The sequence below is a fragment of the Elaeis guineensis genome, chromosome 15 (assembly GCF_000442705.2).
Source record: "Elaeis guineensis isolate ETL-2024a chromosome 15, EG11, whole genome shotgun sequence".
Classification (NCBI taxonomy): domain Eukaryota; kingdom Viridiplantae; phylum Streptophyta; class Magnoliopsida; order Arecales; family Arecaceae; genus Elaeis; species Elaeis guineensis.
Genome location: NC_026007.2, coordinates 65,309,609 through 65,321,983, shown reverse-complemented (window position 1 = coordinate 65,321,983; position 12,375 = coordinate 65,309,609). Strand labels below are relative to the sequence as shown.

General features: G+C 35.8%; 1 protein-coding gene across 3 annotated transcripts; it reads left to right on the top strand.

The window, feature by feature from the left end:
- Positions 1 to 4,921: 4,921 nt before the first annotated feature.
- On the top strand, positions 4,922 to 8,111 carry LOC105058508 (uncharacterized protein At4g29660). Of its 3 annotated transcripts, none has more exons than XM_010941464.3 (3): positions 4,922 to 5,021; positions 5,982 to 6,181; positions 7,808 to 8,111. In XM_010941464.3, the coding sequence occupies exons 2-3, from the start codon at positions 5,999 to 6,001 to the stop codon at positions 7,907 to 7,909; spliced, it is 285 nt and encodes a 94-aa protein (XP_010939766.3). In that variant the 5' UTR covers positions 4,922 to 5,021; positions 5,982 to 5,998; the 3' UTR covers positions 7,910 to 8,111. The 3 variants fall into 3 exon arrangements, with proteins under 3 accessions (XP_010939766.3, XP_073105566.1, XP_073105565.1); XM_073249465.1 differs by having other exon boundaries at positions 4,958 to 5,021; positions 5,668 to 6,181; XM_073249464.1 differs by having other exon boundaries at positions 4,973 to 5,021; positions 5,609 to 6,181.
- Positions 8,112 to 12,375: the final 4,264 nt, after the last annotated feature.

The following is a 12,375-nucleotide window of genomic DNA, read 5'->3' as shown; positions in this document are numbered from 1 at the left end:
TTATTTATATCTTAATTATTGCAGATATAGTACTAAAAGACAGACGATGACGTCCGCATTCACAGTCTACCTCGGAGGTTGAGGCGCCTTCACCGATCTCCATTGCTGCACTGGCTCCACTATCAGAGGGTTCCAGTGAGGTGGATCCCAATGAGGCAGATCCCAGTGATATTATTATATTTTTTATATAATAAAATTTGATTCTTTTATTTGGATCATACTAATGATTTATTTATTATTGTTTCAGGTCAGTCTTCATCGGTAGTGAGATGAGGGCAAGATCCATCGAAGAATCTCGCTCTAGAGCATTGGAGATGCGAGCACCTGAGACAGCATCTCCGAATCGAGATACCAGCCAGTTACACTAGACCCATTAGGGGATGGTGCGAGCCATGGCAGATTGAGCTAGGCATCATATGCCGCAGTTATGCCCTTATGATACTTTTCAATTGGCATCACGTTCTACAGGCTCTGAGAGAGGTTTTCTACACCCACTTATAGGTAAAATAAATTATATTATGAATATTTAATTTACATAGTATTCTTCTAATATTTATTATTGACAGGGTATATTCGACATCATTGATTTTGAGGAGGATCGTGTGAGACGAGCCGTCCACACTCATCTTTCCTTATATTTCAACGATTATCGCCATCACATGCATCAGAATTGGTACCGAGTGGTGCAGGATCATGGGGAGGAGGCAGTGTGGCAGCAGTCCTATGACAGCATCACCATGGATGATTGGACTGCCATATGCTGGCAGTATGAGGATCCGATATGTCAGGTTACACATCTAAACTTCTTTTTTTTTAGAGTTTAATGACTGAATCATTTATTCTTAAATTAAATTTGTTATCTACTAATTTGATTGATAATTTTACAGAGACGATGTATCCAAAATGCAGTGAATCAGGCGAGACAAATCGTGCCATATTATGGGGGTTCGAGATCGTTCGCTCGTCACATGGAGCACATGGTAGGTAATTTTTAATTTTTAATTAGCATATAATTTTTTAGTTATTTAAAATTTTTTTAATTAATTTTCAAATTACATAGAGATGCTGAGAGTGGTGAGCTTCCTGGTCGGATCGATATCTACTAGTGAATCCACCAGCGACGGTCGAGGGAGTGGACGACGGGACGACAGGGAGTTGGGAGATCTTTGTAAATTTTTTTAATTATTTTTTTATTCAGTCTGATTTTTATTAAAAAATTAAAATAACTCTAATTTTAATTTTCAAGATCGTATGATAGAGATGAGATCCTGACCTACCCCTGAGGGTTCGACCGCACCCACAGATGATGAGATCTGTGATCAGGTGCTCGGTACGAGATCCTGTTATATTAGAGATCTAGGGTATGGGATCACTGCTCCCTCATCCTCACGCTCATCTAGGGTTGACATCCATTCTACATGCGAGTCTCGGCTAACGGAGGTGCAGAGGCAGACTGTCGAGGATCGACAGCAGACTGTCATAGATCGATAGCAGGTTGAGCATCGAGCTCAGGAGTTGGCTGCATGCATCGACGAGTATCAACAGTTCCAGATCCAGATGATGGAGTGGATGGTGCAGATGGAGCAGACGATATAGCTAATGAGGTAGCAGTAGGTCGGTTCGAGCTCCGTCGAGTGCTCTCTGTCCCCCAACTCATTCTCTAGATGCCGATATTTAATGGCTTATTGATATATATATATTTTTAATTTCAAATCTCTTATAATTTTAATTTAATATAATAAAATAATAAAATTTATTAATCAATTTATTATGTAAATTTTTTATTTTTATTTTTTAATTTATAAAAAATATTATACATATAAATTAAAAATATATATTCATAATTTTTTTTTAAAAAATATGACTAAATTATTAGCGAGAGAATTTTTTGCAATAAAAGATTCATCACAAAAAATATTTTACTAACATAATTTAATTTTTTAATAAATATATAATTAACAGTGATGAAAAATTTTTCATCATAAATAATTATTAGCAACGTAAATGTTTGTCGCAAATTGAATAATTTACGATGTAATTTTTTATCGCTAATATTATTTAATTTTATTTCTTAAATTTTTTTTTATTAAATTAATAGCGATGAAACTTTTTCGTTGTAAAAAATATTTTTTATGACGTAAACTTTTAGTCATTAAAATTTTAAAATTAATAGCGATGAAAATATTTTCATCGCTATTAATTTTTTATTTATTAGCGACGGTATAATTCGTTGCAAATACTTTTTTTTATAATTAAATTTTTTAATTTTTATTTTTAACGTTAAAAAATATTCATTGCAAATATCTTTTATTAGCAACGAAATTTTTTTTCATCATAAAATATTATCAACGACGGAATTATTGACGATAAAAAATTAGCGACGAAATTTTTATTGCTAATATCTATTAGTGACGAAAATTTGTTATTAGCGACGAAAACTTTTCGTCGCTAATAACCTGTTTTGTTGTAGTGCTTGTTGAAGCGCGGTGGCAGAAGGAGGGCATGGTGGAGCTCATCGCCCCTATTGGAGGAAGAGAGGTTATCGAGGGATCCATTGGTACTGAAGGAGACCTTGGAGGAGTAGAGACGAGATAAGACAGCAAGCAGGAGCGGGAGGCGACGGGGCCCCGAGATCAGGAGGGGCAAGGTGAGGTGGGAAGGGAAGAGGCGGGCGTGGCCAAGGGCAGTGGCGGCGATGCTCGAGCGAGCATCGAATAGAAAAAAAAAAGAAAAGAAAAGAGGAAGAAGAAGAAAGAAAGAAAAAGAAAAAAAAAGAGAAAAGAGAAAAAAAAGAAAAAAATTTAAAGTTTAGACTCCTTCCTCTCTGTCTCTTTCTTCTTCATCTCCTCCATCCTCATTGTCTTCGCCATCTTCTTCCTCAAGCCCTTCGACTCTAATATCCAGGTCCCCATCTCTACCTCCACCTCGATTGTCTCCGCATCTCTATCCCATGTTGCTATCAACGTCTCCCCTGGTCTTCAGATCCAGATCCGAAACCAGAACTTCTTCGCTTTGGACCACTCTCTCGCAGTCCCTACAATGTGGAGCGGTGCCTACCGCAGACCAAATAGTGGTCACCGCATCCATGGCCACCCTCTCTCTCTTTCTTTCTCTTCTCATTGGTGTGGAGGGCTTTTTTTCTTACATATAACAATAATGTAGAGTACGAGAAAACCATTAGGAATCGGCAAGAGTGCGCATCTATTTTTTTTGAGGTAGATATGGCAGACCGACTACTGCAAAGAGAAATTCTTTGTACACTTTATGTGGTGTAAAAAAAATACACCGCACTATCTGATTAGGTCACGTAACCATCACTTTTCAATGCGCATTTAATGCTCGCATTTTATTTTTTTATTTAAAATTTTAAATAACAAAAATACTCTTCTTTTTTTTAAAAAATTATAATATCTTCTATCGATATTATGATATTCTGTATCGATATTATAACATTCTGTATAGGATGTCATAATTTTTCGATAGAATGTCATAATTTTGATAGGAATACTTTCATCCTTTAAAATTTTTATAAATTTTTTAACAATAAAAATATCATTTCTTCTTTATGATATCTTGTAAAAAAATTATGACATCCCATATAGGATATCATAATATCGACACAGGATGTCATAATATCAATACAGGATATTATAATTTTTTTAGAATGAGAAGAGTATTTTTATTATTTAAAATTTTAAAGAAAAAAATAAAATTATGGATATTAAATACACATTGAAAGTTGGTGATTATGTAGCCCAATCAAATGATGCGGTATATTTTTTCTACAATGCATATGGTGTGCAAAGTATTTTCCCTGCCGCAAATGTTATTTCTCACGGGAGCCTACAAACGCCGGCAGCGTTAGTTGGGCTCATAGATGTACGATGGTTTTGATTTTTTTTTAGAAGTATGATAATTTTATTTATTTCTAATTACTTTTTTAAACATATATATATATATATATATATATATATATATATATATATATATATATATATATATATTTGTAATCATGGATTTTTGCCTGTTTAAAGGGCTCGAAGATTTGAATAGCAATAAGAATTTTGTTAGCTGGTAAAAGAGTTGGTTTGTTGGCATAGAGAAAATGGACTCAGTATGCTGAATAACCGAGGGAGTTTCTTATCAGAGATTTTACAAATACAGCTTTTGAAAGAGAGTTGTCTACTGATATTGGTAGAAGCTTTCAAGTTGATAAAGTCTTGCATTTAATCTTCTCAGTGTATATACCGAAATATCAAGCAGACAAATTAATTAGTCTGCTTAATTTCTTTAAGCAATGTTTCTCTTCACCTTCTGAGGCGGTTCTTATTTCTACATTGCCAAAACCTGCAAGTGTCAATTTTAATATTTTATTGTACTATATTTTTCATGCTTTACAATCTGGAAGACAAGACAAAGTAGTTGAATTCTTTGGGGCCAATGGCAATTATTTGTTGCAAAAGCGTGAAGACTGGATGCCATGGATTGGTGGGTCACAGTTTTCCTTTTCTTTCTTTCCCCTATCTATTATCATCCTTAAGAGTTGAGATCATGCCTTGCAGCTATTCCATATATTAATTAAAAATCCAAACTTGGATCCTCAGTTCCATATATAAAATGCATGTAAAATAATTTTATTTTTTAACATGCTTCAGATAAACGTATCAAGTATAAATATATCTTACATAAAATATATTATATACTATAGAATAATAAGATCCCAAGTTTTTTAAAAGATTAAGATCCCGCGCAATAGTGGGTGTGTATATATTAGATACCCAACACAAAACCCAAACCATCCCGTGAAAAGCTGAAAAACCAGATAATCACCATATCTTAATCTATTTTAAAATTATTTCATAATACAACCACTATATCTTAAGCTATTTTTAAATTAATTGATAATATTTATACCCTTTACACTTTTATATATAAATACCCAGCACAAAAGCCAAGCCATCGTCTATGCCTCCCTGTTCGGCCGCTCCGAGCCTCCTACCCGACGGAAAAAAAATCGAAAGGTAAGACCTTTTCCTCTCTTTTCCCTTTTTTATTTCTTTTTCTTTTCATTTCATTCTCTTTTTCGGAGATCTGTGGGGAAGGAGGAAAGGTTCTGGTTGGGGTTTTGTCTCAAGGATATGGGTTTTGTGCGAGTTGTGGCGGTGTGAGTTGGTCTCTTGAAGTTTTGAGAGATAGAAGCATGATATTTTGTAGGATTCGGTGCTACAAAATTTTTGATTCATGGTTCTCCTGTATCTTGCTAAAGGACAAAAAAATTCCATAATTTTTTTTACTGTGCAAAGCATAGGGGAGTTGAGAAGCCGCTGCGTGTCGCGAAGGAGATGCTCTGAACTCTCCATTCTTGCTTCTTCTATATTTAAAATTAAACAGATAAATACATAAATAAATCAGAAAGCTTATATTTTTCAGTTTTATTCTTTTATTATCGATTTTTGGTTATTCGAACTTTTGATGAACTTGTCAAACTTTCTCCAAATTCCAAATCCTTATCTCTAGCTGAATCAATTTTATCTTAGATTACAGTTTTAGTGTATCTACTGAGATTTCTTTTATTATTTCTATTGCTATGTTGTTGTGAATATTGCAGATTTTAGAAATTAAAATAAATGTTGAAAACACTGATTGATCCTGGGTTGCAACCAACAGTTCGCGAATCAGAACGTTCGCCCGATCGGACCCATCCCCAATTTCCCCCAATAGGTCGATCCCTAGCCCTTTAATTCCTCGGCTGCGAGACCCTTCCACCCTTTGGTTCTCCGCCTCCAACCCGAATCCGGCAGAGGGGGAAACTGAGAGTTACCTCATCGAGTCCTCTCTCCTTTCTTCTTTTTGGCACAGAAGAGAAGTCTAGGATCTCCATCTCTTCGTCGATTGTGGAATTCGAATCGCTCACCGATTTAGGGCATAGACGGCGAGTGGCAGGTTGCCTAAAAATTTCATCTTTCTTTGATTCTTTGAAGGAATTCTCTTTCCACGGATGAGTAGTAGATTTTGGAGGTGGTATGCCGATAGGCTGTTCTACAAGTGGGAAAAGACTGTTCTTTGGGATATGGTGGAGCCTTACAGGCGCCCGAGATCCTTCACGCCTCTTGTAACGGTCTATGTCGCTGCCTTCTATACTGGCGTTGTAGGATCTGCGATAACAGAGCAACTCTATAAGGTACACACGAATTCATGCAGTCCTCGTTTGTTTGCCTCTGCCTCTCGTTCATCGATTTCTTTTCTTTTCTTTTTTTTTTTGCTGAAGGATTTTTTTTCTTGATTCCTACGTAATTTGTAAGAATTTAATTTAAGTGTCATACCCCATCTTCAAGTGTTATCTTTTTGTACTTCTTGATGAAAGAAATTATGTTCTGTGCATCTTGTTCTGTATAACGTGTAGGCTAATGGGGAGACTAGTTCTATACTACAATTTAGTTTTTGGCAATGCATGTTATTTTTCTTTTAATGAAGAATTCGTACCTGAGGCTTCTCCTCATTCTTTATACTTCGAGGTTGCTATATCACAAATATGTCTGCAATGAAGTTTCTTGCTTTGCATTTTTTCAAGAGCATAGATCCCTAATACATAAGGTGAAAATGGAAAGATAATGCAGCATAAACGTGACATGCAGGTGCACTTTCTCAAAAGAAAAAGGAAAAAAGAAAGATACATGCATGAGCTCATATCACACAAACTCTTCTGCTTTTGATTCAATGAACCAGTTTGTTATCTTTTAAGATCCTAAAGCACTGAAAGTAAGTGATTCTGAGAAGAAAGTTGAGGGGCATGTCAATCTTGAATTTTCCTCCATAAAACTTTCTTCATTGAAAGATCATCTCTAGAATGATAGAGAAGAAATAGGCTTGTTACATATCAATTAATTTGGCTTTCAATTAAAAAAAAACACAATTCTGTCTTTTTTATTCTTTTTTATGGCACAGTAGAAGGGTTATGGTTTTCCTGATCCAGTTAATGGCTAGGGTGGTTGGATGGTTTTTGAACTGGTGGAAAGGGGTGTTTGGAGGGAAGTGATCAGGATAGATGCTACAGGAAGATTGCAAGGGATTGCCACCCCATTGATAGGAGGGTGATGTCTCCATGGGAATTAACTTTTTAATCCTTTTGCTATTCCTATCAAGAAGAATACGTTGATGCATTACTGCTGTGAAAGGAGATTGTGCCCAAACAGTGACTTCACACAGAAAAGAGTATTGGAAACTTCTTGGTTATTTTGTTTTGCCTTTCTTCCTGATGTCCCTAATCAAGTTTTTCTGTGAAAACAAGTAGACTTTTTCTTGTTATAAACACAGTAATTGGTGACAGACTGCTTGATCTTGTGTAGGTACAATGTGATGTCTTTTGTAATGAGAAAAGAGTCAAACAAACAAGTGAAAGAAAAATAGGTAGAAAGAAAAGCAAAATTCTGTTGCTTTCCCAATTTTGTGATATTTTTGTTGTTGTGTCGATTGGCAAGAATGAAAATACACATGGTTCGGTTGCATATGCATTAAAGAGTTGCCTTATCCATGATATGTTTAGAATGGCTTCCTTGATCCAAAGCTGATGTTAAAAGTCAGAATTGGCCTATGGAATCTTTTTTGTTGATAGGATGAATTATATTGAAGGTATCAGCGGCATTGTAGCTAATTATCTGCCTGTATACCATATATATGTCTTAAACTAACTGTGCTGCATCATATATGTTCCCTGATATCTTACTATAGCCATTAACAAAAGCTTCAACGAACCTTTTGGTCTTAAGCCCTAACCTTGTTTCTTTTTCTTGATGATGTTGTTGAACAGGAAAAATATTGGGAAGATCATCCAGGTGAAGCAGTGCCTATTATGAAACCAAAATTTTATTGGGGCCCTTGGAGGATAATGGGGGGAGATGTTCCGAAATAGTAAAGGTTGTGGGAGAGCTGAATTTCATAGGAAGCTTCTGGGCCACCTTGATATCCAATGTGATCCCTCTTAAACGAGAGCAGCCAATTGCAGCTGCAATATGGGAAACTACATTTTACTAAAATTGTGAAAAAAGGGTAGTATGAGTCTTTTGTTTGCTCTTCACTGATATGAAAATAATGGTGAACTACATTTTCTTAAATTTGTCAAGGCCCTTGTCTTCATTTATTTTTGATTGTCTGTATTGTTCTGAGCAATCCCTCTTTCTATGATTAGTATTACCCATGTTTTTGATGGACATGCTGTTGAGGGAACAGAAGTACCTGAATCATCCTGAGATCAAATAGATGGATTGTTTGGATTTATGAGTATTGTGATAGTAAATAGTTTAGTAGATAGATTGCTGAACTTGCAAATAGTATTTGGAAGAAAGGTGGTACCTAGATACCTCTCTGGAAGATAGAACTGCTCTCGCATCCTTTATATAGCTGCTAGGTGTTAGCCCAGTTCTGGGTTCTTATGGTCCACTGTCAGTATAGTACTGTTTACTGGTCATGACTAGTAGAGTGATCTGTGCTGCTTTCTCCACCCTTGCTAATGCTTGGATCATGGGATTGATTTTTAATGGGAATTTCAGTGATCTTATTAGTTTAGTAGGAGCAACATAACCGATATTGGTAAATTATTATAGTATGGTGTACTTTAGTGTGCTGAGTATTATTGGATATAGAGGTGGAAGTTATATCCAAAAATAGGGTTTCTGATTATTGGAACTATGGGCACAGAGCAATGTGACTGTCAACAGTTAGGTCTAAAGTGAACAAAAAAATCGTGGTAGAATTCAGTGACAGTTGGGGAGGTTAAGACACGCACACTGAACATATCCAAAATGAAGGCAATACTTTTGCTATTTGCATACAGAAAGAAAAGAAGATAATACTTTCACTTGATCTTAGTTTTTGCCAAATGCATTGCTTGAGTTTAGGCGCTTTAGGAAGAATGTTCTTTTTACTATTTAATATGGTTAATTGTGTTAATAATCATGGTTTACAGTATATCCTTTTGCTTTTATTTTCCAAATTGTTATCTTTGTCCTACCATTGCAGTGTGTCCAGCCAGCAGGGGTCGAAATTCCATTCTTCACGGTTTTAGGGATGTCTCAGCATACCCATGTAGCTATCGAGTAGTCCTAACAGGTATTTAATGCAGCTTAAATATAAATTGAGAAACTTCTATTCTAATAACATCAAGTTTGTTGTTGCAAGACTCAGCTGCTTTCTTCGTTTCTTGATGAATGGCCAGTAGGGTGCATTATTGTCAAGCAATAAAAAAAAGCATACGACTTTTCTTACTTTTACAGTTGCTTTGACAGCTTATTTGGTAAAAGTTCTCCATCTGCTTCCTAACATGTTCTCAAAATGTTGATCATATCCATGCACATTTTTCCATTTACTGACTAACTGACCAAAACATTAACTGCAGAGGGGAATGTGGATCCAAAATTTATGTTTGTTGTATTGCATTTCAGGATCTAGTTTGTCAAGTTATTGCTGAAGCATATCAGATTCATGGAATTTCTTTTGCTGATAAATGCATCTGTCTTGTGTCTCATTCACCTAGTTTCAAGTCCTTCAGGATGTGCTGGAAGAATCATTTGTTCTTTGTTTTTCGCCTGCTTACTGCCGGTAATGTTCAACTATTATTGTGATCATTTATCTGTTCTGCAATCTATGTTGTCAGGATCTGACGATCCATGATCCGGATTATGTGATCCAGTATCAAAATGACCCTCAACAATCCTGATGGTATGATCTTATATGTATTTTCTAGTGTGTATTTCTGATGATCTATATTTCCATTTTTATCATGTCTCCATGTCAACATTTTTATCTCTGTGATGTCCTGCAGCTATTGCACTTTTGCATGTTCCTTTCTGAATTATATATCCAGATTTACCATAAATCCATTTTACATTTTCTATTCTGCAACCCCCACCTTACGTGCTTGGACATTTTTTATTTTTTTCCTCCTTATACCATCCAATAATCATTCATCACTTCATCCAAAGGCCAACATTTCTTGTGGATGCATCTCTCTCTCTCCCTCCCTCCCTCCTTGTTGGCTATCAGTTTGATGAGGGACTTAAATTTAGCTTCTACATCTCTAGATGCACACAATTTCCACTTTATTGAATTTCATATTCTTTTGTCTAATACTTTCTTATCTAAGTATATAATTTAGCCTTATTCTTTAGATGCTCGTGACTTTTGTCTATCAAGCCTATAATCTGCAAACAAATTCATCAATCTATTTGGATCTTAAATGAATCCCCATGAAATGTTCCATGCATCTTGCGAACTACTTGAAAGAGGAAGAACATTACAATTCATGAACTTGTCTACTCTATAATTCTGACATCAAGGCATATATGCATCTCTTCTTCCGTTGTAGCTTTTTCTCTCGTATGTCTTAAGCTAGGACTCTATGTTGATTTGAAAAAGCAGCTTCCAGTGCTAGTCTTTTGTCTGTATTTCCAAATATCATGCCCAAAGACCAGCTTTGTTTATGTTGATGATTGCATGAAGTCTGTTATGATACCCCTTTTTTCATTTTTTTCTTGAGGGGGGCCTGAATGGTACCTAGACTAAATTTCAATGAGTCTCCTGATTAATGATGTCCCTCATAAATGGCCTCTCGTTGTTAGCTTGAACTTCAAACACATTGGAATATTGCTTGAAAGTAGGATGAAGTTGTGCTAACTGGGTGGAACGGAGAATGATGGGTCCATGCCTGAGAGGAATTCTTGAATTTCAGTCTGTAGTCTTCCAGTCCCAGATTTAAATTCTGTAAATGAAAAAATGTTAACCGAACCTAGCCCAATCCTCTTGACATTTTTATGAGGGTGTGGTCATAGGGTTACTGAGTAGCTATCATTAGTTTTGGTATGCATGCAAACCCTTAAATATCATCATTTTGTTTATGTTTTCCACCTCAGAATTTGCTGGCTGATTTGGGAAAACTGTTTTGCCATTGCAATGTGCTGCAGAGGATGTTAGCAGAGATTGAACTTTCAAAAGAATGTTTGCAATTTCATGCTGAGGAAGCATGTCATTTTGGTTCTTCCTATGCTTTTTACTTAATAATAAAATACCAATAGCAATGCCATGATTAGAATATTTATCTTCCTGCTGATTCTTAAAGCTAGATGGTGGGTGTGAAACCCCAACGGGGATGTTGTTAATTGTCTCTGATGATGTTATTTGATAAATAAATGATTGTAATTTGTAAGGATGATCATTTATAGGGAAAAAGGAATGTTATTTAGTTGTTGAGGTGAAAATCTGAAGAAAGTAAAAGCAAAAGAAGATTAAAGGTTTTGAATAGTCCACGTTTGGAGGTTATTGTCCTTTCACAACTGATCTTTCCTCTGAATGATTTGGTGTCCAATGAATCCAGCAATGATTAGTATATGGTCCTCGTGCTTATGCTTTGGTTCCAGGTAACGAGTGTTGTCGTCATCTCGATGAAAAAAGGTAGTCCTTTCTGTTCTGGTAGGCCAGACTTTGATGAGACAATGACAAAGACAAGGGGCAACTTTGATGAGACAATGACGAAGACAAGACACGAGGATATTGAAGCAGTTACAAATCTTGATTTTGCCTGTTCTCTTTTAACGAAATATAGGAAATGGTGGAAAGATTTTACCTTCGGTCAGATTAGGTGATAGCTAAAGAATTATGGTCATAACATTGCGACATTTACATTGCTTAGGCTTAGTTCTGAATTTTATGGGCCAGTTTCAATCATTCGAGATATTTTGGATTTAGTTAGTTAAACCAAATGATTATTTTCATATTGGTTGGAATTTTCTTGACTTAATCATATAATCAGGTTTTTGTGGAATCTGATCTAAACGATGGTCATGGATGTTGAGATCGTGACTCGTCTATGTTTGGATTGCAAGTATCATTATGTTCCATGACATGCTTTTTAGATTGTCGGTGCTAAGCAAGTATTTATGTTGCCTTAACTTCTCCAAGACATAGGAATGGATCTGAGGATGATGTTATGGTAAAACTCTAGCTGGATTGAGGATCATATGGCTTTCTTGTTCTCTCTTTGTTGGTGGGGGTGAAAGCTCTGCATTTGATTTACATCAACAATTAACATCACACCAGTAATAGTTAAGAAAGAAAATCCGGTAGCACCTTGACAAGTTTCAGAGATTGGACTACTGAGTGGAGTAATCTGACATTTGGGTTAGGTTCAAATTGGGCTTTCGTGGGTTCTTGTTGGGACGTTGGCTGAGCTGAGAATTTCCGATAGTGATAAGATTGATTTATTTCTTCGAACGAAGTTGCTGGGCAATAAGTAGGGCATATGCTAATAATATTGCCAGCATGAATGGCGTGACTAGATTAGGTGAAAATCTGGTGAATTTTATTTGGACTAAATTCCAAGAGAGC